Source organism: Staurois parvus, unplaced genomic scaffold (genome assembly GCF_062004578.1).
Source record: "Staurois parvus isolate SC_StPar_1 unplaced genomic scaffold, SC_StPar_1.0 ptg000120l, whole genome shotgun sequence".
Classification (NCBI taxonomy): domain Eukaryota; kingdom Metazoa; phylum Chordata; class Amphibia; order Anura; family Ranidae; genus Staurois; species Staurois parvus.
In genome coordinates, this window is record NW_028317916.1 from 3,416,971 (window position 1) to 3,442,325 (window position 25,355).

At 42.6% G+C, this 25,355-nt stretch overlaps 1 protein-coding gene across 4 annotated transcripts in view; it reads right to left on the reverse strand.

Moving 5' to 3' along the window:
• The window catches only part of ANKRD26 (ankyrin repeat domain 26), a 124,650-nt gene that overhangs the window by 9,424 nt on the left and 89,871 nt on the right, over positions 1–25,355 (reverse strand). For all 4 annotated transcript variants that reach the window (XM_089672102.1, XM_089672104.1, XM_089672103.1 and 1 more), the window contains 12 exons: positions 24,829–24,969; positions 15,963–16,934; positions 13,411–13,563; positions 13,141–13,316; positions 10,771–10,864; positions 10,420–10,497; positions 9,222–9,356; positions 8,904–9,016; positions 3,324–3,462; positions 2,169–2,459; positions 1,075–1,310; positions 180–423 (listed from right to left, as the gene is read on the reverse strand). In XM_089672102.1, the coding sequence (XP_089528228.1) occupies positions 180–423; positions 1,075–1,310; positions 2,169–2,459; positions 3,324–3,462; positions 8,904–9,016; positions 9,222–9,356; positions 10,420–10,497; positions 10,771–10,864; positions 13,141–13,316; positions 13,411–13,563; positions 15,963–16,934; positions 24,829–24,969 (2,772 nt within the window). The remainder of the gene's footprint in view (positions 1–179; positions 424–1,074; positions 1,311–2,168; positions 2,460–3,323; positions 3,463–8,903; positions 9,017–9,221; positions 9,357–10,419; positions 10,498–10,770; positions 10,865–13,140; positions 13,317–13,410; positions 13,564–15,962; positions 16,935–24,828; positions 24,970–25,355) is intronic.

Here is a 25,355-nt window from a genome sequence, read left to right on the forward strand (position 1 = left end):
TGTCTTTAGGTTTGGTACAGTCATGTCAAAACTGCTGTCAGCATTAATACCTCTTTTGGTTGATACCAATCTGCATGACTTCAAATTAGTCATTACTTCAGTCATCACTTCAAATTAGGATCAAATGAGAGCAGTAAATCTGTCAAGCACAATGTAACAAAATAATAAATGCAACTAACCTTTACAAAGTAAGCTCCCATTTCATTAGCAGTAAAACCACTCCCAACTGGATTGAGAAAACCTCCTCCAAGTCCCAGACTTCGGTTCAGAGCTGGATTACTGCCAAGACCTCCAAGTGAACTTGCATCCAAAAGAGGGCTTCCATTAAGACTTCCGTTCAGAAAACTGCTTGCAAATAAGGATTTGCTCCTTTGCCGTTCATTAAGTAGCTTGGAATTGGCTTCTGAAAGCCTTTCATTTGCTCTGTAAAAATATTATATTATACTTTTTTCTTTTTCTTGCACAAGTGCTCAAACACAGCTCATATAATTGTAGTTCTAGTTATGCAAGGTAATAAATGTTACTCACCTTCCTACAGCAAGGATAACAATTACAGTGAGCTTTCATATGTTTGTTAAAGTGATATTAAAAACAAAAAAAATATAACAAACATGTTATACTTGGCTGCTCTGTGCAGTGGTTTTGCACAGAGCAGCCCCAATCCTCCTCTTCTCAGATCCCTTGCCGGTGCTCCTGGGCCCTCCCTCCTACCAAGTGCCCCCCAGGCAAGCAGCTTGCTTTGGGGGACCTGGACAGGCTTGCTCCCAAGCCACTGCGCTGTCTATTCACACACAGAGCATGGCTCAGCCCCACCCCCCGCTCTCTCCTCATTGGTTCACTGGCTATAACTGACAGTAGCAGGTGCCAATGAGGAAGAAGAGACCCAGGAGAGACGTTGCTCTTGCGCACATTGCTGGATCGAGATGGGGCTCCGGTAAGTATTTGGGGGGGGGGGGGGGTGTACTATCAGTGCAGTTAGTTTTCTCACATCTGGTCTTACTGTATCTGAGATCTCTGTTCTAAAACAGCAATACAGAATGTATTTCCTTCTCCGATATCTCAAGGGTTGCTCACCTTTCTAGCTTTGAAGCCAATGATTTTCTAGTCTTCTGCTCTTCAGCATACAAGTCTTTGATCCTATTAAGCTCTGTGAGAGTGGAATCTTTCTGGCTCATATTTTCTTCCTGTATATTCTTAATTTTGTTTAACTCAGATTCAAGATCTTGAATTCTATGTTCCAGCTGATTCTTGACTGTAACATCATTTTCAGATCTCAACTGTTCTAATTTGTCTTTTGATGCAGCTTGTGCCTGAAAAAAAATTAACAGTTACCACCTGTGTCCATCTACTAATTTTCCAATAAATGCTCTGTGGGAAGATACTGCTTCGGAGTAACTACGACATGTATATTGTAAGATTACTCACACTGCACAGTTAACTTAAAATATGCTTAAAGGAAAAGCTTTTCTTTTTTAAATTTTGGATTTAAGGTAGAGGGATTAGAACACTTGTCAGGTTTTTATTGCTGTTTGTGCCCTTGTTAGAGAGATTCACCCTCGATCCAGCCTGTTACTGTTCTTACTGAAAGAAAGAAAATTCAAATTTTTGGGTTGTCACCAGAACATGAATAGAAGTGTAAACTTCCAATATGGACACTAGTTCTGGTGACCCTGACAAAGTGAAGGGAAATATCCCGGGTGGCAAAAAAAATAAAAAAATTACAGGGTTTATAAATGTCCCTTACTTTTACTAAAATGAAAATAACATTTTGCCATTAGTTTGACTTTAAATAAAGCAAGATCAATTTGGTTTACATTTCTCAATAAGAAAAAACTATTGTTATTTGCCATTTATTTCCCCCTTCCTCTGTCATTTGTCTTGTTTCTGCAGACCTAGAAACTATTTTAGATGTCTGCATTGTGGCATGTTGGCAAATCTTCAGTCCCCTGAACAATGTGAGCGGCTAAAACTGGACCAGCGTTCTGCTTCAGCTATAGCAACAGATGAGGCAATTCAACTCCCAGAATCTATACAAATTTTCACATTGTAGACAGTGTCATAAAACCCCTAAAAACGTAGTGTACCTCTCTAGTAAACAAACAAACAGCTTAAAGAGAACAAATTAGTATGTAACTATAAACTGCTATAAGTGTTTTTAAAAGGTATACCTGTAGGAACATATTGACCTCCTCCAGCTTTTGTCGTAATTCTTGCCTGCTCCTTTCATCAATTTCTCTTTTATATTGCTCCATGTAACTTTGATCCATCTTGCTTGAACCAATGTGCCTTTTGAGCTCAAACACTTCATCTTCCAATTGCCTCTTGCTTCTCTCTAATCGTTCGTGATTCTTGTGCGAAGTCTTCATTGAAGATAACTGTTCATGCAAGTCACGATTTGAGGCCTCTAATTGAATGTATTTGTGGGATTCTTTTTCCAAATATGAGGATAGTTCTTCAATCTGGACAAAGCATTAGAAAACAATAAACCTTAATAAACACAAGGTGGCTAACTGCTGAAACTAGAGTGAGACTAAAGCCGGCCATAGACAGAGCGATTCCCCCATACAGCCATTGTGTTCCCACAGCGGAAGGGTGGGGGGAACCTTCCCGCCGGAAGAACACAGTGATTACTGTTAGTAGCTATAATAGCTACTGGCAATAATAACATGTAAAATCAGACAGGCTGGCTGTACTCAAGTTAATCAATCGGTCAACTTGGATGCATTCAGCCTATTTGTACATGGTTCGAATCTCGGCCGGTCCCTGCTGAACCGGCTGAGATTCGATCCGTCTATGGCTGGCTTTAAAGTAGAGAGTTAGTGAAAAGCAAGATTTCATTCCCAATATGCCCTAAGAAATGAGAGGTTCTGTTGGTGTGGTCCCACTGAGCAGAAAATATACCTTAAAGCCTATTAGCTTACTGTACATGCTAGAGGTAAAACTGGTACAAATATAATGTAAAAAGGCTCTGACAATCATAGACAACTTAATGTTTAATTGTATACTTTGTGAATATGATCCATTACCTTATCTCTGCAGTTTTTCTTCAAAACTCTGTTCATTTTACACTGTCCAGCAATGGTTCACAAGATCAGTAGCTATAAGACTGCATCCAACATCGAAGTTATTGCATCACCCATTGTGCCACACTCCAATCACTCTCCCAGAAAATATCCACTGATGTTAATGGCTACGGATGTTGTGAGCACTGCCTGCAGCATTTGCATCAGCACAATGTGATTTTGTGTCCAGCTTCAGAGGACCCATTAAAACCCCGTGTTTGGGATGAAAGGGTGTAGATCATAGGTGACTGAAATCATTACCTTTTCCTTTAGTTTTAGCACTTCGCTGTCTGTTTCATGGTTTCTTCTGTAGGATCCTTCCTTCATACTAACTGGCTGTTTTTCACCATTTTCAAACTCCTTCAACTTTTTCTTTGTAGTCTTTAAATGTTTCTTCAATCTAATGGGAAAATAGTTTCAAGGTGCAAATAAATAGGCAGATAAGTAAACAAACAAACACAATGTGATAAAACGATATGCAGTAACTTTAACTGTCTTATGAGTGGACCCTATGCTTCTGCGTAGCACAGGGGTCTGCAACCTTTAAGGCATAAAGAGCCACTTGGACCCGTTTCCGAGAGGGAAAAAAAGACTGGGAGCCGCAAAACCATTGCAACATTTAAAACAAATCCAACACTGCATATATTGCGAAAAGCGCTCTGGTCATGAAGGGGGTTTAAGGGCCCAGTAAGCAAAGGGTTAACCAGGGCCACAGTGTATCGTCATAATCACAATCATAGCCTTAGGTCAGTGGTGGGCAACCTTTTTTTTCAACTGAGCCAAATCTCGCCAAAACCACGATTGAAATTTATTTTGAGAGAAACATTTTTAAAACTGAAAATACATCCCCCATATAGTAATTCATCCCCCATAGTAATTCATCCCCCATATAGTAATTAATTCATCCCCCATAGTAATTCATCCCCCATATAGTAATTCATCCCCCATATAGTAATTCATCCCCCCTATAGTATTTCATCCCCCCTATAGTAATTCATCCCCCATATAGTAATTCATCCCCCATATAGTAATACATCCCCCATATAGTAATACATCCCCCATATAGTAATTCATCCCCCATAGTAATTCATCCCCCATATAGTAATTCATCCCCCCTATAGTAATTCATTCCCCCTGTGTCAATTCACTTACCTTTGCTCCGCGCATTCCTCTAGCTGTGTTCCCACGCCGTTCTGGTCTCCAGGGCGGACTGTGAGAAGAGAGGAGTTCGTCACGCTGCCCCGCCTACATCCTGACAGCCAATGTTTGGAGGAGGGAGGGGAGCGGGCGCCCGGCACATAGAAGAGCTGCATTAAAAGAGCCGCGGCTTGCCGACCCTATTGCCTGTCACCTGGTGGGCAGTGTGCTCCGGAGCCGCAGGAAAGGTGAAAAAGAGCTGAATGCGGCTCCGGAGCCGCGGGTTGCCGACACCCGGCGTAGCACAACCAGACCCTCTGTGACAACATTGTTCCTTCCTGAATCTACTTATCGGAGATTTGCCTTGTTGCTCCACCTTTTGCAGCTGTGAGTGGCTCTAGCCATGGCAAATGTTTTACAGATCAACTCCAATAAACAAAACAAAAAAAAAAGCACTTTATGACCTAAATACACCGTCACTAGAAAAACTAAAGGGCCCGTTCACCCAAAATTTAGATTTCAGTTCAAACCACTAGACTTCATCTTTAACATAATTTCTGGCTGAGGTGAAACATTACTTTTACATAGGATTAGCATAAGTAGATACATATATCTCAATATCAGCACCCTGTAATCCTCTAGACCGGGTGTCGGCAACCCGCGGCTCCGGAGCCGCATGCGGCTCTTTTTCACCTTTCCTGCGGCTCCGGAGCACACTGCCCACCAGGTGACAGGCAATAGGGTCGGCAAGCCGCGGCTCTTTTAATGCAGCTCTTCTATGTGCCGGGCGCCCGCTCCCCTCCCTCCTCCAAACATTGGCTGTCAGGATGTAGGCGGGGCAGCGTGACGAACTCCTCTCACAGTCCGCCCTGGAGACCAGAACGGCGCGGGAACACAGCTAGAGGAACGCGCGGAGCAAAGGTAAGTGAATTGACACAGGGGGAATGAATTACTATAGGGGGGATGAATTACTATATGGGGGATGAATTACTATATGGGGGATGAATTACTATGGGGGATGAATTACTATATGGGGGATGTATTACTATATGGGGGATGTATTACTATATGGGGGATGAATTACTATAGGGGGGATGAAATACTATAGGGGGGATGAATTACTATATGGGGGATGAATTACTATGGGGGATGTATTACTATATGGGGGATGAATTACTATATGGGGGATGAATTACTATGGGGGATAAATTAATTACTATATGGGGGATGAATTACTATATGGGGGATGAATTACTATATGGGGGATGTATTTTCAGTTTTAAAAATGTTTCTCTCAAAATAAATTTCAATCGTGGTTTTGGCGAGATTTGGCTCAGTTGAAAAAAAAGGTTGCCCACCACTGACCTAAGGCTATGATTGTGATTATGACGATACACTGTGGCCCTGGTTAACCCTTTGCTTACTGGGCCCTTAAACCCCCTTCATGACCAGAGCGTTTTTCGCAATATATGCAGTGTCGGATTTGTTTTAAATGTTGCAATGGTTTTGCGGCTCCCAGTCTTTTTTTCCCTCTCGGAAACGGGTCCAAGTGGCTCTTTATGTCTTAAAGGTTGCAGACCCCTGCTCTAGACAGAAGCTGGCCATAGATGGATCAAATCTTGGCTGGTTCAGCAGGGACCGTTGTAGATTCGATCCATTTATGGACAGGCTGATTGCACTGACATTGATCCATTGATGAACTTCAGTACAACCAGTCTGTCGGATTTTTTTCATGCAATCGCCAGCAGAATATAGCACTGTGGGAGGGACTGACTGACTGTGTTAATGGGGTATCAAGCAATTTTCTTTCCTATCACATGTGGTGGAAGGAAAGAAAACTGCATAATTTATGGGAAGCAAAGGGATATCCCCTCACAGACAGTTGTCACTGGAACATGTTTCCCCACTGAAAGATTCCTCTTGACAATGGAAAAATTTGGATTTCCAATCACTTTTTGTACCGGACAATAATGGTCAAAAGAACCACTACCAAGGGTAAATCTCCCGAGCAGGAACACAGGCAAAAAAACCCTTGGGAAGTAGAAGAAAGTGGTGGGGGGCTGGATCTCTTAAAGAAGGAAATATTCTCAGTTAGATCTTGAGGCCTAATGCAGGTTGAGCATTTGCCCAGCTCCATTGAACATCTTTTCTCCTGGCAGGAGAAAATCTGCTTAAAAACGCAGTAAAAGCCAAGCATTGGGCGTGTGTATGCGCACTGATGCATTCTTACTGGCCAGAATATTATTTATCCTGCATTTTTTCTGCCCAAAAGCTCCTCTCCTAAACACGCTGGCGGTTTTTTTTCCACCTGTAAATGCTCCTCTCCTAATACGCCTGTGAACACTAACGTGTGCATTGACACAAAGGCTAACATAGGGTTGTGTTTACAGGCAGGAAAAAAGCCAAAATGTCTGTAAAAGCTGCATTATTAAGCTCAGTGCGCATGAGGTCTAAGCAGCGTAGAAGGCATGATACTTTTAAGCAGCTCTCCCAATTGAGGTCGCTGAAGGTCAGCTATTTACTTGAGCAGGGACTGGGTTTGCATGTAAAGTTCTGATAAAATTTTAATCAGATTCTTAAATTGTAATAATATTTCTTAGGATATATGCCTATGAATAAAATGAATTTTAGATTTTATACATTCTTTTGGAGCTTTCATAATTGCACACCCAGCAGACAAAACCTGAGGTTCCAACTCTTCCTTGATGTATCCAAAACTAAAAAAGGTTTTGACTTTATACTATGCTCAAAAAAATTAAAATGAACACTTTTTAATCAGAGTATAGCATGAAGTCAGTTAAACTCCCAGGATATTGATCTGGTCAGATAAGTAGCAGAGGGGGTTGTCAGTTTCAGTTGCTTTGGTGTTAATGAAATTAACAACAGGTGCACTAAATGGGCAACAATGAGACGACCCCTAAAACAAGAATGATTTTACAGGTGGAGGCCACCGACATATTTATCCTACTCCTCTTTCCTGACTGTTTTTCACTAGTTTTGCATTTGGCTAGGGTCAGTGTCACTACTGGTAGCATGAGGCGATACCTGGACCCTACAGAGGTTGCACAGGCAGTCCAACTCCTCCTGGATGGCACATCAATACATGCCATTGCCAGAGGTTTTGCTGAGTCTCCCCGCACAGTCTCAAGAGCATGGAGGAGATTCCGGGAGACAGGCAGTTACCCTAGGAGAGCTAGACAGGGCCGTAGAAGGTCCTAACAGGTATCTGCTCCTTTGTGCACGAAGGTACAGGATGAGCACTGCCAGAGTCCTACAAAATTACCTCCAGCAGGCCACTGGTGTGAATGTCTCTGACCAAACAATCAGAAACAGACAACATGAGGGTGGCCTGAGGGCCCAATGTCCTCTAGTGGGTCCTGTGCTCACTGCCCGGCACCATAGAGCTTGATTGGCATTTGCCACTGAACACCAGAATTGGCAGGTCCGCCACTGGCGCCCTGTGCTTTTCACAGATGAGAGTAGGTTCACCCAGAGCACATGTGACAGATGTAAAAGGGTCTGGAGAAGCCATGGAAAACCTTATGCTGCCTGTAACATCATTCAGCATGACTGTTTTGGTGGTGGGTCAGTGATGGTCTGGGGAGGTATATCCATGGAGGGAAGCATAGACCTCTACAGGCTAGAGAATGGCACCCTGAGTGACATTAGTGATCGGAATTAAATCCTTGGACCCATTGTCAGACCCTATGCTGGTGCAGTGGGTCCTGGGTTCCTCATGGTGCAAGACAATGCCTCATGTGGCGAGAGTATGCAGACAGTTCCTGGAGGATTAAGGATTTAATACCATTGAAAGGACCTCATGCTCGCCTAACCTAAATCCAATTAGGACACCTCTCGGATATCATGTTTTGATCCATCCGACACTGCCAGGTTGCACCTCAGACTGTACAGGAACTCAATGATGCTCTGGTCCAGATCTGGGAGGAAATACCCCAGGACACCATCTGTCGTCTCATTAGGAGCATGCCCCGACGTTGTCAGGCATGCATACAAGCACATGGGGGCCATACAAACTACCATTTTGAGTTGCTGCAATGAAATTTCAGCAAACTGGACTAGCCCGCTGCATCATTTTTTCACTTAGATTTTTTGGGGTGTCTTTGAATTCAGTCCTCTGTAGGTTGATAATTTTCATTTCCATCAAACAATGGGGCACCCTTATGTTCCTAACACATTACCCAGTCCATATCAGTAGAGATATCCAGCATGATATTTTTCCCCATTGAAATCTGATGTGTTTTCAAAGTGTTCCTTTAACTTTTTTGTGCAGTGTATTTCGTAAGTCTGCAGTTGATGTCTAGGATCTGGCTCTGCTGTTTGACAGAGTTGCTCAAAGCACAAGTCTGGTTAAATATAACTGCATATTCTTTGGCAGATAAAGCTGTTCACGTATATATGTTGTTGGCCTTGAGTGCAGCCATCACTGAACAGCAACTCTTTTTAGAATTCTCATGGCGGGGTAAAAGGAGGGGAGGTGTCTTTGTAAGTATACTACTGCTGCAAGGGAGTGTACAGAATTCATAGAGTGTTTATGGTGAATTTGGAAAAGGGAATCTCAACTCTTAGTATAGCAGTGCCTGTGTAGTGATCATTTCAACTTAGTGAATGTATTGATCATCACTAGTCTATATTTGATTTACTGCATCATCCTTAACAGAGATTGGTAAAAAGATCTCAGTATACCCAGATACATCACGCTGTAAGTCATTGTTCCTCTTTATTTCTTGATCAAAGCGTTCCTCCATAGACTTCTTCTGATCCAACAATTTCCTTACTTTCTTTTTTTCATTTTCAACCTTTAACAATAAACAGAAGGGAATAACAAAGCAACATGAATAATAATATCCTAAAGTAAATACCCATTACTACCTCGTTAGTATACAATGAGAAATTTCAAGAATTTTCCATGAAAACAAGTTTATTACCAGTTAACAGCTCTAGAACTCTGGAAAAGGTAACTAAAGCAAAAATATTCTTTAGCTAAAATAGGATGTAACCTACCTGTTCAACTAAATCTCCATTTGATCGATCAAGTTCTGCCAAGCGAACTCCTAACCGTGATCGTGACTTCAGCTCTTCTTCCCACAAATTATGAGAGTCTTGAGCGCTTTGTGACAGCACTGTTTGCTTATGCACCTAGATCAATGAATAAATACATCAGAAAAGTGTCTCATTTAGCAAAATTATAATATTATTTATTTCAGGTACTTATATAGCGCCGTCAATTTACGCAGCGCTTTATATATATATTGTACATTCACATCAGTCCCTAACCCTCAAGGGGTGTACAATCTAAGGTCCCTAGCTTACATTCATACATACACATACTAGGGACAAATTTAGACAGGATCCAATTAACCTACCAGCATGTCTTTGGAGTGTGGGAGGAAACCAGAGTACCCGGAGGAAACCCACGCAGGCACAGGGAGGACATGCAAACTCCAGGCAGGAGTTGCCGTGGCTGGGATTCGAACCAACGACCCTAGTACTGCCAGGCGGAAGTGCTAACCATTTAGCCATAGAAAACAAATTTTTTTTACTTATTTTAAGTGTGCATAGTGCGCTATAGAATTTTATTAGTCGTGCAACCTAAAAAACAAACCTACACATAATACAAAACTGTAGCCATCATTCTAAAAGGAGAAGTACATCCAAAGATTTTTAGGGAGATCACAGGAGTACAGTTCGTTCTGTGACCTGTTTTCAGCCAACAGCAGGCTAAAGTCTGCTGTCGGTTGATCTCACAGAGCCGGTCAAGGCTCTGAAAAGATCCCGACCATATGGGATCCACCCAGAAGCCTGGACCGGCACCTGGCTCAATCACTCAGCGATCCATTGAGAGCCTAAGCCAAAAACTCCTTTACTCTCCACAGCTTGGCCCTTCTCAGTCTTACAGCACGTGGGGGACAGATGCAGCATTGGATCAATGCTGCATCCACCTAGGTGAGTATAATTTTTTTTCTTTTACTTACCCCATGCAAATTTTAACATGTGTGAAAAATTAAAAAAGTGCCCAGGGTTTGAAGTAGTTAAGCCAACAAATAGTTGGACAAGAACACATACTGATATCCTGTCCCATTGTTTTCTTGTGTGGAAAGAACAGCCCACTATTGCAATGCAGTAAAAGAGCACATTTTTGCTATTAAACTACATTATCTATAATAGTGTATATCAAAGTTCTGCACAGAGCTCTACTCACTTGCCGGTTCAACTTCTCTTCCAAACCAATTTTTGATGTTTGCAAACCAGTTACTAAATCTTCTAGCCGATTCCGAATCTGTGAAACATATGTGAGCACATCAGGAGTATAAATATGCATCTACAAATATATAGTGACATTTTCTAAAATAGAGTTTTCCTAAGAAAAGGAAACTATTTTGTACAATATTAACCTATTGAAAGTGTTCTAGTATGCCAAACGTACACAGGGAATTGGGAGCTAAAATGTCTTATCCCCTAAAAAAGCAATGTTCCTAGAAATGTGCTAGCTATTGTTGCAGCTGTGGATTGCTTCCAATGTTATCTAACATCTGATCTGTGAGTTACTTACAGAAATGGATTCCTGCAGTTCTTTCTGAAGTGTCTCAATCTGTACAGACTGCTGTTTTGCAGTTGCTTCAATCTTGGCATTTTCAATTTCAAGCCTGGAAAAAAATAACCATACTGTGTGAAGAGGGATGAATTGGCCCTGTGAGAGATTTTCCAGCAACTCTCTAGGTATAATAATGGTCACTCTAGAATGTGAGAAGCATTTCTTATTATTCTCTAAAGATACAGCATTGTCTTCTTATGACAGAATGTATTTACACATCCTCACTTCCAGCACACAACACAAAAAACAAAGGAGCTCAGTCTCTGTTTATGGGTAAGTGGGCAGTTTCAAGGAAATCATTAATTTCTTCCCCTTTCAGCCATCAGTGCATCCAGAATTGGCGGTGTATGGTAGGGCTGCACCGATACCAATGACGATACTTAGCATTTGCACAAGTACTGGTACTCGAGCAAATGCTCCAATACTAAAAATGGATACATTCAGGTTGGGTTCTTTCAGCTGTCAGTTGAAATGTAAACAATAGAATGCCAGCAATTATCGGTTGTTAAGGAGGGGCAGCCACGCCCTCAACAGCTGATGACATTTCAGCTGGCAGCGGGATTCCTCTACGACAGCTGAAATGTAATAAAAAGAATGCCACAATAGTTATCCTCGATCCTCTGCTAGCTCCTCTCCTATGTGAGGCAGAGAACACTGTAAAATCCTGTGTTCACAAAATTCAGAAAGATCAGCCCGCACCTCCCACGCTCTCTGCTCCCCTCTGTGCTCTTGCAGGTATGTCCTCCAATTTTAGGATGCTCAGCTTTCTGTTTTGTGGGTGAGAGGAGCAGAGAGTGGGAGAGGTTCTGGCTGAGCTCTCTGCAGTGCTCTATGCCTCACATTGCACAGGAGCTAAACAGGATTGAGGATTGCTCAGAGTAGCTGGGAGGAGAGAGCACAACCCATACCCCCCCCCCCTCCTGGCTGGCTCCCTCTTTCTGCTGCTGTCACTACTGCAGGGACAGAATTTGGGCTAGGAAAAGGGGAGATTGGGGGGGGGGGGTGCTAGGGGGGGAAAGGGGGGGGGGGGGGAATTTAGGGAGGTTGTGCTAGGAGGGTGGATTTTGGGGGGATATATGCTGGGAGGGTGATTTGGGTGGGGGCAGTTATGCTAGTTGTGGTAGGAGGGGGGTTACAACCTACAGACAACTGAACTCTGTCTCGCAGAGTACATTTTAGGGCTTGCTCACACCAAATGTAGTGCAGTAACATATGCAAAATCACATGTTTTCCCGTATCACACAAACACTCCAACTCCCTAACTCCCCTCCCCACCTTCCAAACCACCCTTCTACCTATTCTTCATAGGTGTTAAGTATAGGTAATTGGTATCGGTATCAGAGTACTTTAAAAAAAAGTATCGGTACTCGTACTCGGTGTTAAAGAAAAAAAAATTTAAAATATGGTATCGGTGCATCCCTGTATGGCACAATATAGCCATTTTACAGAGCCAGTATTAGTAACTTGTATACAGCTGTTTTAGACTTCTTAGCACTCAACAGTGCAAAATATGGCTTTACTGGCACTATGGGATGGGGCTTTTGAGTCCCAAGCAAACAGTACAATCATTAGGATTAGGGTGAGCTGGTACAAAAGAAAAAAAAATCCCAGCTCCAAGGTACTGTGAAACGTAGGATTGCCTTTTTATAACAGGAGGTGGCCCCTAGGGAAGCTCAACAAGGCCTGATCCTTGCCACCCAATCATTGCACATTGGAAAAGAATCAGGTAGTTTATAGTCATACTAAAAAAAGCAAGATTACGGTCAAAGAATTTTTGAAAACATCCTTCCAAAGGCACTTTGAGAAAGGAAAAAAAAATATTGGTTAACATATCATTCGTTTCAGTGAACAATTGTCAAATGTGGAGTTCGTCCCATTTTGGGGAAATTTCCCTGACTTCTTGTCATACCTCCAGGTCAGGTAGTAAAGAGCAATCTCCCCAACTGTGACACAGTCAGACAGAAGTGCTAAAGTTGGTTATACACTGGGCACAAGGGACCAGACCAATTTTGATCAGTGTGTGTCTGTCCTTACTCAACAGATGTTGATCATTTGATTGACTTCTGTCGACAGGACTTATTGGAAACACTTCCTCAAAATAGTGGCTGCAGCCACTGATCAGTGTATTATGCTGCTGTTAGAATACAATATCCCAGCAGAGTGGCAGGGATTCCTCCATCCATCCCAAGAAGAAAAAAAAAACCCACAAAAACAACTAAGTGTATGGCCAGCTTTAATCTTTGCATACTTTTTTAATAATACATTGCAACAAACTAAAACATCCTTAAACACTGATAAAAGTAATTACAGGAAAAATGGAAAGCTTACTTCTGTATGTGTTCCTCCAGTTGTTTGACTGACTTCTCACTGCCAGCTGTTGCAGATGAAAGCTCCTGCACTTTTTGGAATGCTGCCATCACTTCCCTCTCCTTATCATCTAATAAATTTTTCAACTGATGGTTACGTCTCTCTGACTGAAGAAACTGTTCTTCTAGATCCTGTATCTACAGAAAATAACACACAATAAAAGGATCATGAAATCCATACATTCATGTTATCATTGTCTGGTTAAAACATAACAATAGAGCTTTTATATACCTTTGTTCTGAACTTTTCAAGTTCTTTGTGAAGGTGCTGTTTCTCTTCTTCTAGGTCATTCCGATAACGTGTTATAACTTCAAGTGATGCCTCAGACATTGATAGCTTCTTCAAAGCATCTGCAAGCTCCTGTTGTAGCTGTCTTATAGAACTCTGGAAGTGTGAAAAATATATCCAGCTTACATGAAGAGCATGTGTTCAAGAACAAGAAAGTTCTCAACAAGAATGAAAGATTTCACATTCGCCAATTAGATTAAACTTTCAGGAAAGGTGTGTGAAATATAAAGGCTAAAGCCTGCTATTGGTTGATGTCACTCAGCCTGTCTAGACTTTGGAGTCAAGATCCACCCAGACGCCTGGACCGGCAGCTGGCTCAGCCTCTCTTTGAGCCACTGAGAGCCTAAGCCAGCACCTCCCACCCCCTCCACAACCTGTTGCTCCAGTAAGAGCTGGGAGGGGTAGAGTAGAGAGCCAGGAACTGACAGCACCAGCTCTCTGCTCACTAAAGACTGAGAAATGAGCAATCAATGGTCTTTGATCACCAAGCTCTCAGTCTTAGAAGCAGCAGGAGACAGATGCAGCATTGGATTGATGAGTTTAACTGTGTTTTGTTTTTTTTTTAAACCTATTCTTTTTTAAATTGCAGAAGAGAAATGTGAGGTTACCAACTTGATTCTGCTGTCTGGCAGGGCTATGTAAACATCAGGATTGGGTGGACAGAAATACAAATCATTTTGCAGGTAAGCAGCATCCATGTGTTTTAACTGTGTATTTAGCCATTTTTGTCTGAAGTTCAGCTTTAAGGTAAATACATAATAAAGTATAGTATAAACTACATTGTGTGCACAATCATTATGTAAGTGAGAATTTTGACCAAATCATAATTTTTCTGCATTTTGTCCAATTTCAAGCTGTATAAACTTGAAAGCTTATTGGATTTAAGCATATCAGGTGATGTGTATTTGTGTTATAAGGGAGGATGTGGCCTAAGAAGATCAACACCCTATATCAAGGTGTGCATAATTATTAGGCAGCTTCTTTTCCTCAGCCAAAATGGGCCAAAAAAGATTTTACTGACCCTGAGAAGTCAAAAATTGTAAAAAGTCTTTCAGAGGGAAGCAGCACTCTTGAAATTGCTAAGATATTGGGGCGTGATCATAGAACAATCAAATGTTTTATGGCAAATAGTCAACAGAAGAAGAATCAAACGTGAAGCTACCAGGAACCCATTATCCTCCAGTGGGGTCATATTCCAGAACTGCAACCAACCTGGAGTGCCCAAAAGTACAAGGTGTTCAGTGCTCAGAGACATGGCCAAGGTAAGGAAGGTTGAAACCCGACCACCACTGAACAAGACACATAGGTTGAAATGTCAAGACTGGGCCAAGAAATATCTGAAAACAGATTTTTCAAAGGTTTTATGGACCGATGAAATGAGCGTGACTCTTGATGGACCATATGGATGGGCCCGTGACTGCAACAGTATTGGGCACAGAGCTCCACTTCAACTCAGATGCCAGCAAGGTGGAGTATTGGTATGGGCTGGTATTATTAAAGATGAGCTATTTGGACCTTATCAGGTTGAAAATGGACTCAAAATCAACTCCCAAACCTACTGCCAGTTTTTAGAAAACACTTTCGTCAAGCAGTGGTATAAGAAAAAGTCTGCATCCTTCAAGAAGGCCATGTAATTTATGCAGGACAATGCTCCATTGCATGTGCTGAAGTACTGCACTGCATGGCTAGCCAGTAAAGGCCTTAAAGATGAAAGAATTATGACACGGCCCCCTTCCTCACCTGACCTAAACCCTATTGAGAATTTATGGGCCCTTCTTAAACAGATTTACGGTGAAGGAAAACAGTACACCTCTCTGAACAGTGTCTGGAAGGCACTGTTGCTGCTGCACAAAAAGATGATAGTCAACAGATCAAGAAACTGACAGACTCCATGAATGGAAGGATTATGACCGTTATTAAAAAGAAGGGTGGCTATATAGGTCACTGATTTTTTTTTTTTAATGTCAGAAATGTTTATTTGTAAGTTTTGAGTTGTTTGTTTATTATTCTCACTTTAACAGATGAAAATAAACGTGAGATGGGAAAAATGAAAATTTTTCATTTAGTTGCATAATAATTGTGCACACTAATAGTTGCCCAATAACTGTCCACACATAGATATTCTGCCAAGAAATCCAAAACCTCACTTTTACTTTCTTAAATATTCAGGCTTGAGGTTTATTAACATTTTCGATTGACCGAGAGCACTGTAGTTGTTCAGTAATGAAATGAATCCTCAAAAATACTACTTGCCTAATAATTGTGCACACAGTGGGGTTTATTTACTAAAGGCACATAGGCTGTGCAACGCAAGTGCACTTGCTCTAAATCTGAAGGGAACATGCAAGGAAAATAAAAAACACTTGAAGTGCACAGCCTATTTGCCTTTAGTAAATCAACCCCAGTGTATATATTTAACACAACTATCCATGCTGACAGCTGCTTTTGGATTAATATAGTCAAAGCATAAATAGTATTATTGCATAAATGCTTACCTCCCGCTCAACTTTTTCAGTTTCCAGCCTATAAACTTGTTCTCTAAGCTCATTAGACTTATTGATCAAGTCCTTGTTTCTCTCTTCAACTATCTGAACTTGTCTTTCAGTGTCAGCTCGCAGCTTGCTGAATATATCTGTAAATCTGTCTTGTACATCACTGACAGCTTTTTCCTTGATAATGCCTTTATTCTGTGTTTCTTCTAGCTGTTGTCGGAGCTGCATGTTCTCACTAGTAATCTGGGACAGTCTCTCCTGCATTGTCTCTTGTTTTATACTGCTTTTGTTGGTCTGGTCTTTTTCTATTTGAACTGATCGTTCAAGGTCCTTTATTCTGCTCTGTGCTTCTTTCACGTCCCTCTGAGAACTCTCTAAGAGGAGAGTTTTCTCTTGTAGAGATAAGCCAGTTCTATGAAGGTCATTTTCGAGACTGTTTGATTTAGCCTCAGCTCTGCTAAGCTGTTGGGACAAGTTATTGTGGCTTTCACGCAGGCTTGAGAGATCATGATTGAATTTGTCTTTGGATCGTAACCAGTCATCACGCTCTCTTTGCAAAGTGCGGTCTGCATCAGTTTTTGAAATCTGGCTTCTTTCTAGATCTTGTAGAGCAGAGCTCAGCCGGGAACGGACTGACTCTAGTTCAGTATCCAGTCTTTCTTTGCCCTGCTTTTCATGCTCTAACTTTGAACATAGCAGGTTTGTCTCTGCTTTTAGGGCATTAAGCTGTCCATTGCATTGGATTACAGTTTGGGTTAAAGTTTCCTCGTTTACTTTAAGATCTTTCCTTAGATCATCAATCTTTTCCGTCAAGGCTTCCTTTTCATCCAAATATCTACTCTCTTCTTCTTGATACCGGGACCGTACTTGCTCCTGCTCTTGTTTAAGCACAAGGATTTCCTCTTCTAGTGTTGTGTTTTTCTGGGTTAATTCTTTCACCTTTACATTGGTCTCAGAGGGTTCTCCTTGCACCTGCTAATAAATGAACAATTAATTAGTTTGGCTAGCCAGATTTTATGTCCTGCAAACCAGAAAATAGAGGCTGTCTATTTGCAATTTATTATATCACAGTAGTGACTGCCCTTAAAGCAATGTAAATGGCCAGACGATAATGTAGGAGATAATGTAGGAATACCCTTGTAATGCGATCACTGAAATTTGTTTTACTGTTACCAAATAGAGCCAAAGAAAGCCCAATAGGAGGTTACGTCCCTGAAGAAGCCCAAGTCGATTGGGCAAAACATGTAGGACAAGTTATAGTGGAGTTCCAGTGAAAATGTAAAAAAAATAAAAGCTGTAGCTGCTGACTTTAAAAAAAAAAAAAAAAGCAGCTCACCTGTTCCTTGGACCCTGCAGTGTCCCCCCCACAGCCTGTTTCACTGGCCGTCCTGTGTTCCCGGCGCCGACATCTTCAGTGTGGGCACCCGGCTAGGTGCCCACTGCACATGCGCGTGTAGTGCTGTGCTTTCCGAATGGTCCCGTAATCTTCTAGGACCTGTAACGTGTCCTCAAAGGCTACAGGGAGGGAGGGGAACAACTTCTGTTTCCGATCGCCGCCCTAGGCGATCGCAATTGAAGTGGGTACCTGTCAATTTCAGGTACCCGTTCCCCCTTAGCTCCCCAAAGGTGCCAATCCTTAAGCAGGGGACCAGTCCTCAAAGCGGAAATTCCTTTTGGGTGGACCTCCGCTTTAAGGTAGTATATTAATGAGAACAGTGATCACTGATTGATTAAAATTCATCTAATAGTCGTGAACCTGTAAGTGGGTGGGAAGTAGGAGGGTACATGATGCAGGGTGTGCGCTAATGAGGTCAGCTGGTCAATTCCTTCCTGAGTCATGACCTAAAGTCTCTGACGGAAATAAGGCAGAAGTAATGGAAAAGCTTCTTTGTATAGTCATCTGGACACTGACATTAAGGTGGATGGAAAAAATATAAAGCTTTTGAATTTCTGCAAAATAAGTACATTAATGCTATACTGGTACATAGAGTTTTGCACAAAGCAGCCCAATTCTCCTCTTCTCGGGTCCCCCACCGGTGCTCCCATAGGAAGTCTCCTGCTATGGGGCACTCGTGCAGACTTGCTCCCAACCCATGTGTGTCCTCTGAAACAAAAGGTGTGGTCCCCACTCCCTCCTCACTGGCTGTGATTGACAGCTGCAGGGGCCAATGGCTCTCGCTGCTGTCTCTGAGCCAGTGAGGAAGGAGAGAGCAAAGAGAGCCTCTGCTCTCATGCACATCGCTGGATCAAGATTGGACTCAGGTAAGTCTAAGGGGGGATGGGGGTGGTGAGAGATTCATGCAGAAAATGTTTAACCTTAATGCACAGAATGCATTAAGTTAAAAAAACCTTCTACCCTTAGATTCACTTTAGGAATAGATTCCTAAGCAATGGGACATCTTTAAGCAATACTAAACAGCCAAAACCAAAGCCCAAAACCCCAAATGAAAGAAAACCAAGAGTCAATGGACCCAAACAGACAGTTGGCAGCAGAAGCAACTTGCAAATAAAGCAAGTGGCTCTGAGACTTTTGACGAGGGCATAGGTTTATTGCTGTAAAAAGCCCAAGAACCCTGACATGTTTGGGAGAATGGGATCAGGTAGGGAAGGAGTGACTTGTTCCCTGAGGGACAAAGCCCAGAAAAAAAAAAAAAAATAATAAGGGAGGGGGGAATCCCATAGGGGGAAGACAAGGTAGATAGCCATAGATAACAGTCCTTACCCCACCCATTTGACTCATAAAAGTTTGCCGTACTTTCAAGGCAGGACATGAGGAGAGGGAACGACATGTGCACAGAAGGCAATAAGAAGCACCTCAGGCAAGCAAGAAGGACTAGCCTCCAGTATACTTTATCCCCTGGCTCCCCAGGAAGAAAACAAGGTGCCAAGGCAGCACTGCAGCTAGCAAGGGCAACAAAGAAAGAAAGCTCCGATCTTACAGAGGCTTTTTAACCACAAGCCTACAGTGCACCTATACCCCCTTCCTGCCCAGGCCAATTTCCAGCTTTCAGCGCTGTCACACTTTGAATGACAATTGCGCGGTCATGCTACACTGTACCCGTATGACATTTTTATCATTTTTTTTGTGACAGATAGAGCTTTATATAGGTGGTATTTAATCACATCTGGGTTTTTTTATTTTTTTTAAACCAAAAACCACTGAAAATTAAAAAAAAAAAAGTTTTTTCTTAGTTTTTGTTATAAAATTTTGTAAATAAGTGATTTTTCTCCTTCACTGATGTGCGCTAATGAGGCTGCAGTGATGGGCACTGATAGGCTGCACTGATGGACACTGATAGGTGGCACTGATGGGCACTGATGAGGAGGCACTGGTAGGTGGCACTGATGGGTGGCACTGATTGGCGGCACTGATAGGTGGCACTGATTGGCATTGATAGGTGGCACTGACGGGTGACACCGAAAGGCAGCTCAGATGGGCACTGATATGTGGCATTGATGTGCACTGGTAGGCACTGATATGTGGCACTGATGGGCACTGGCACGAGGCACTGATGGGCACTGACACAAGGCATTGATGGACACTGATCATCAGTGCCCTGATGATCAGTGTACATGTCCCCTCTGTGGAAAGCAGATTACCGGCAGATCTTTCCGCTACACCGGCTCTCCTCTCGAGCTGTCAGCGTGACAGCTCAAGAGGAGAGAAATGCGCTCCCTGAGCCGCGCATGCACGGTGAGAATGGGAGGACGTCATATGATGGCCTCCCAGAACGAGAGAACCATCTTGTGTCCCTCATATTACTATATGGCGTGCGGGAGGTGGTTAAGGGAAGAAGTCCCTTGAGCACAAAAGGGGCTTTGTGTAGGCAAAAGCACCTGAGAGAGGTCCCAGAGGGGTACAGAAAGTTGCAACAGGTAACAACTTCTTGCAGAAAAGAGTATGCATAAGCAGTGCAAAAGCCAAGCTAAGAATACGATATAGAAGACCTAACCAAGACCTGTAGGGTACCAAAGGCTAGGTGTTTCATGAGAATGAGAAATTGGAACAATTTCTAGGATGGGGTTTCCCATCGTCACACTAGGTGAGAACTAACTCACCTAGAAATTGCATAGTATGGTAGGAGTGATATGCATGCCCCAAGGAAACAGGGGTTGGAATGTGCCTAACTGGTGAATATCAAGGAATCAGAGATGCTGGGAGATTTCTGGGTGATAGTCTGTACAGAAGTCACATAACTGAAGATGTTTTGTGAAAGAGGCAGGCAAGTGTCAGGGAACCTACTGACTATATGTGAAGGGAAAACAAACAAGGAAAGTACTGAATACAGGGGCAATGTGACCCTTAACAGTATTAAACTGTATATGGAGTCAACTGGTACCAAAGACTAAATATTTTATGAGCAGAATGATCTCATGAAACAGTCAACCTAATCATCCTTAACTCTGATTACTGAGAAGAAGGGTGTATCCAAAATCAGGGCAAAGTCTGAAGGTCCGGGTAGTGGAGCTAACCTCCCTGTGTAGTGAGAGGTAGAGTTCCAGCCACACTGAGAGGAGAAAACTGGGTACTGGCTTTCCTGAAGGTGTCTGACAGTATAACCTGAGAAAAATTCTCATGGAAGGCAACTAAACGTTGCCAATGAGAGCATGTTCATGAGCATGGGGTCAGCAATAGTCAAAATGTTGTGCTGGAGGAAATATGAATAACAGTGCTGTCAGTATTAGACCTAGAAACCCCAGGCAGTACAAGGTTAGTATCAACTGAAGGAATAGGTTTGTGTAGCAGTGTTTGGGTATATGGTTCAAGACTGGACTCTGAAGCCGATATCCAAGATTCCCTGTGACATGGATATTCAGGATGTAATTAATGGCCCAATGGTATAGCACTAGAGTGTTGTGACATAATGAGGCATGAATAGATGGGCTGTATAACCCATCATGTTGCATTTGCTATTACGTTAGAAAATCTATTAGAGATAGTGGCAGGTCTATGGAAGACCAGGAAGAAACCTAGCTGCTGCAGTAGACATAAGGATACATGGACAGGAGACTACCTAGAAGTCTATTTACTGCAGAAACTGGAATAGTTGTTTTAAGGACATAATGGGACCTGTTTCCCTAAGCGTACAGGGGTACCTGTGTAGGATTTTGAAAAGTCCTTGTAATTCTCTCTAAAAGGTAAGGAAATGACTACCCCTTGTGACTGTAAGCTGCCAGAAGGTGTTAGGTTTGGAAAACCTGTCTGCTTTTGTGAAGTAGCAAGTAGGAATGGGTAGTAGAAAGGAACAGAGAGAGGACAGCAATAGAAATACTTCATGTACCTCTTAACATGGAGTGAAATCTGATGTCTCTGTTCTAAGCTGGAGGAAATGTCAGTAGACATCCACCAGGGGTGGAGAAGAACCTTAAATTGGAAAAAGGCATCTAAACTGGTCCAGTGGGCTTGGTGGTGGAGAGTCTGCCATGAAAGGACCTGTGATAGATGAGACCTAGAGGGGGCGAACAGGACATACACACAGGACAGAAGACACCCATTTAATAGGAAAGAAAGATTGCAGATAGTGGGGTAGAAACCCCCTTCCCTTAGTAGCTGTACAGCTTAGCAGTAGCTTAGTACATTGAAGTATTCCTCAAGAGAAATGCCAAAGAGAAGATCACATTTAAAGGGAAAAGGCACCTCTAATGAAGCCCAGTCTGTGGACCAACCTTTAGCACATGAAATTCTGCACATATGCACAGAAAGTAAGGATGATGTTCTGGAGATTTGACAAATCACACTTTCAAAAGACATCTACACAGAATAGTAGGGGTGAGGGTGGGAGTTGTAGTCTTGCAGCAAGTATAGAATTACCTATATGAGAAGGCAGTTCACTATCAGAGCTCTACATTCCGGTTTGCCATAATCTGGGCAATTGACAAGGTGCCAAAACTCGGTTGCAGGAGCAACACAGGACTTCAAAAGAGTCTCCAAAAGCCATTAAGCTGAATCCCTAAAGGAGGAAATGCCTTCAATAGAAACAGTAAATTGATTAATTGATTGTTTAGAGCAAGAATGGCAAGAGTTTACAATAGGAACAGTGCATTTCTGCTGAAATTTCACTTCCATAGGGCAACTGAAGGCATCAACAATTATCAGGAGAGAATAACCTCTTGGAATTGGAACAATCATCATGTCCCAATCGGCTAGATCAAGAATAGGGAAAAGCTTTGTAGGAACAGCCTTCCCTTTTTTACACGTAGCATATGTAAGGAGGTGTGCAGCACTAGGTGTGTCTATCCATAGATTAGAAAACACTGCCTTAATTAATTGGTCCACAGTAGCTAGTAAATGTTGAGAAGATGAAGTAGTAACTTTAGGAAATTCTGACAGTGAAAAAACTTCAGCAACTTCCGCTAAACTGTCAGGATCTTCATTGCCTACTGCAGATAGAAGTGCCCCAGGCAGTTCAGGGTGTAACGCATGAAAATAGGGTAAGGAGAGGCAGAAGAGCATTTATGGCTATTAGCACCTGCCAATTCCAGAGGTAGCGACTGCCGCTATGTCTGATCTGTTCTGAAGGATGAGACTTCTGCTTTGGTTAGACAGTCCCCATGTTTGCATGTCTGAGGGAGCCCGAATCAGGGGGCTGGAGCAGTGTCAGTGTTAGACCCTGCTCTGGAACAAAGAAACTGCTTTCAACCCGAGAGGTACTTGGGAGTTTCCGCAAGGCTTACAGTGGAATTCCTGATGTTTTTCCTTTGTGCTCCTGCTCCCAAGCTCCTGTAATCTGCTACTGGCTGCAGGGTACTTAAAGAATGGATGCGGACTGGGGTGGGGTTCAACTTCCCCCATATGAAGGAATCACAAAAATGCAGGTGCTAACCAAGTTCCTATGACTGTGTCTCTGAGGTATCACACAACAGCTGAAATAGGAAATGATCAGCTTGGCCTGTTAGCAGAAAATGGCGGACAGAAGTGTGTAGTTAGGTGTTAGCAGTTTGAGCACTAAGTCACTAGCCAGAGAAAAACTTCTGGTAGTGAGGTGGAATAAAAGACCGTTAATTTTAAATAGGTAAATGTTATTTTTTCCCTTAACCTGTGCCTCCAAAACTGCGTGTGTGTTTAGCATCACAGTAAGATGAAAGGATATAATTTAGTGTGTACTACAGATCCAAGTAATGATCCAACAAGACATGCATAGCCAGAAAGATATGTAAATGTGTAGAGCAACCCTGTCTTACTTTGTCTATGTTGCTCATTCTCTCCCGGGTCCAGGCTTCATCCGTCACGATGTGCATACCCCCAAAAGGTTCTTCAGAGTCCAGGTGCTATAGGAATGGACCATGGCCCTGGACCCATATAGCACCCTGTGGCTAACTCAGTCGCTGCACCTTGTACCAAGGTAAACACCAAACACAAGATGAAGTTTCTGAAGCAACCATTACAGGCTGGCAGCACTGCTACATTTCCAAAGATGTACAATGAGGGTAACAGATGCTGAAACCATTAGTGAGCCATAAGGCAATAAGCAGTTAGATCCTAATAGAAATGTCAGTCAGAAAGGAAAGGAAAACCAATAAAAAAATAGAACAATAATCTTCTACAGCAGGAGAAGAGGTCCAAAACCTAACGACACTACTAAAAAGCTGGAGTTTCATGGAGTGGACAAAGTTAAATCGAGACACTGGGAGGCAGTTTCCAGCAAAATTTTTGCCCATGTCCAATCACCTGAAGGTACCAAGACCTATTGATCAATAATTGTGTCCTGTACAGTACAGTTAAGACAGGGGTGTTAAACTCAATCTCATCATGGGCCACACTAGCAATATGGTTGCCCTCAAGGGGCCGGTTGTATCTATAAGACTATACAAATTTATCCAGGGCTTTTTTTCCTCAGAGCATAGGGGTAGACACTCAACCCCCCCCCCCCCCCCCAAACCACATTGAACAGTGGGAGGATCTTAAAGGAGCAATAAATAGGGCAATAAATACAAGGGGTGCGTTATGTGCGGAGTTCAGGGCATACTACATACATAGGGCAGAGTTCAGAGGTGCACTACGTACTGAGTGCAGGGTTCAGTAGTGCGCTGTGTACAGACTACAGGGTTGAGGAGTGTTTTACAGGGTTCAGTTCTCCTTAACAGTCTGTTCACATCTCACTTCCACCCCCTCCTTGGCTCTGAGCTCTGCATCACTCTTCCCCATCCCCCATCTCTGCACATATCTCCCTCCACAGCCATTATCTCTTCACCCACAAAAGCTCCCTCACATCTCACCTACCCGGCCTGGCTCTAGTACCTCCCAGCAGTGTAGAAGGCTCTGCCTCTCTCTCTCACGTGTAGGAAGATCATTGGTCGGCATATGTGCACCCAGGCACAGATGGGGATCACAGTGCAGCTTACCACGTGATGCCCCATCCCACATTGCACCTGCTTTTCCCTTGTCCCTGCTGTGAGTGCAAAAAAGGCAGGGATCTGTGAGAACCACCGAGAGGAAATCTTCCCTAGTAAATACAGAAGGCTTCAGTGTTTACATGTGACAGTGGTGACCGGAGGGGGAGAGTCGGAGTTGGCAAAATGTTATGCCAAGTTCCATCTGAAAAAATGCAAGGTTCTGGTGGGTTGGATTTGGCCCACGGGCCTTGTGTTTGACGCCTGTGTGTTGAGGTAAAAATGTTAAGAAACAGTTACTTGTTTTGATGTATAAAGGTTTAATTCCACTGTTTGGCCTCTCTCTGAGTATGGCACAGCATTTAATACCTCCAGAGAGTCAACTGGGAGATGCATGTTCCTGGCAGACTGGCATACAGGAAATAATGGCTTACAGGAAATAATAGTAGGTAGCTATCTAGTTTATGAATTTATTTGTTGCACAGGATTAGGTAATTATGTTCCTTGCAATTAGTGAATACTAGCCTAAGCTGCATACCTCAACACTTTTAGCTAGCCGTTTTCTGCTCTCCTCCTCTTCATTCCTCCTCTTTAAGTTATTAAGAGCTTCTTCTTGAAGTAATCTGGCACTATGCTCTTGTGTGTATAATCGTTGCGATTCATTGCGTTCTTCTTCAACCTGACAAAATAAGCAGGGACAGTTGTTAAAGTGGAAACTACATTGTATCTCTGTATCTGTGTTTAAATCTTTTTTATTCATGTTAAATAGTTTACAGATAGATATCCAAAAAACAGATTTGTACAAAACATTAAAAACTCGTACTCGCCATACAAAAAAAAAAACCCCAACAACAAACAAACATAGAAAAAAGTGTATGTCCTAAGTTCCCATTCTGTTTTCATAATCTCCTGCCTAGTTCCCCTTAAAAGAGAAAAAGGGGGACAGTAGGAGGGACGAAGGTCCTCTATATTGGAATGCTTAAAATATTAAAACATTACCTGGCCCTACCACTTACTCCCCATATCGTTTACACTCCCTTTTTCCCTTCCTCCCACTGTTTTCCA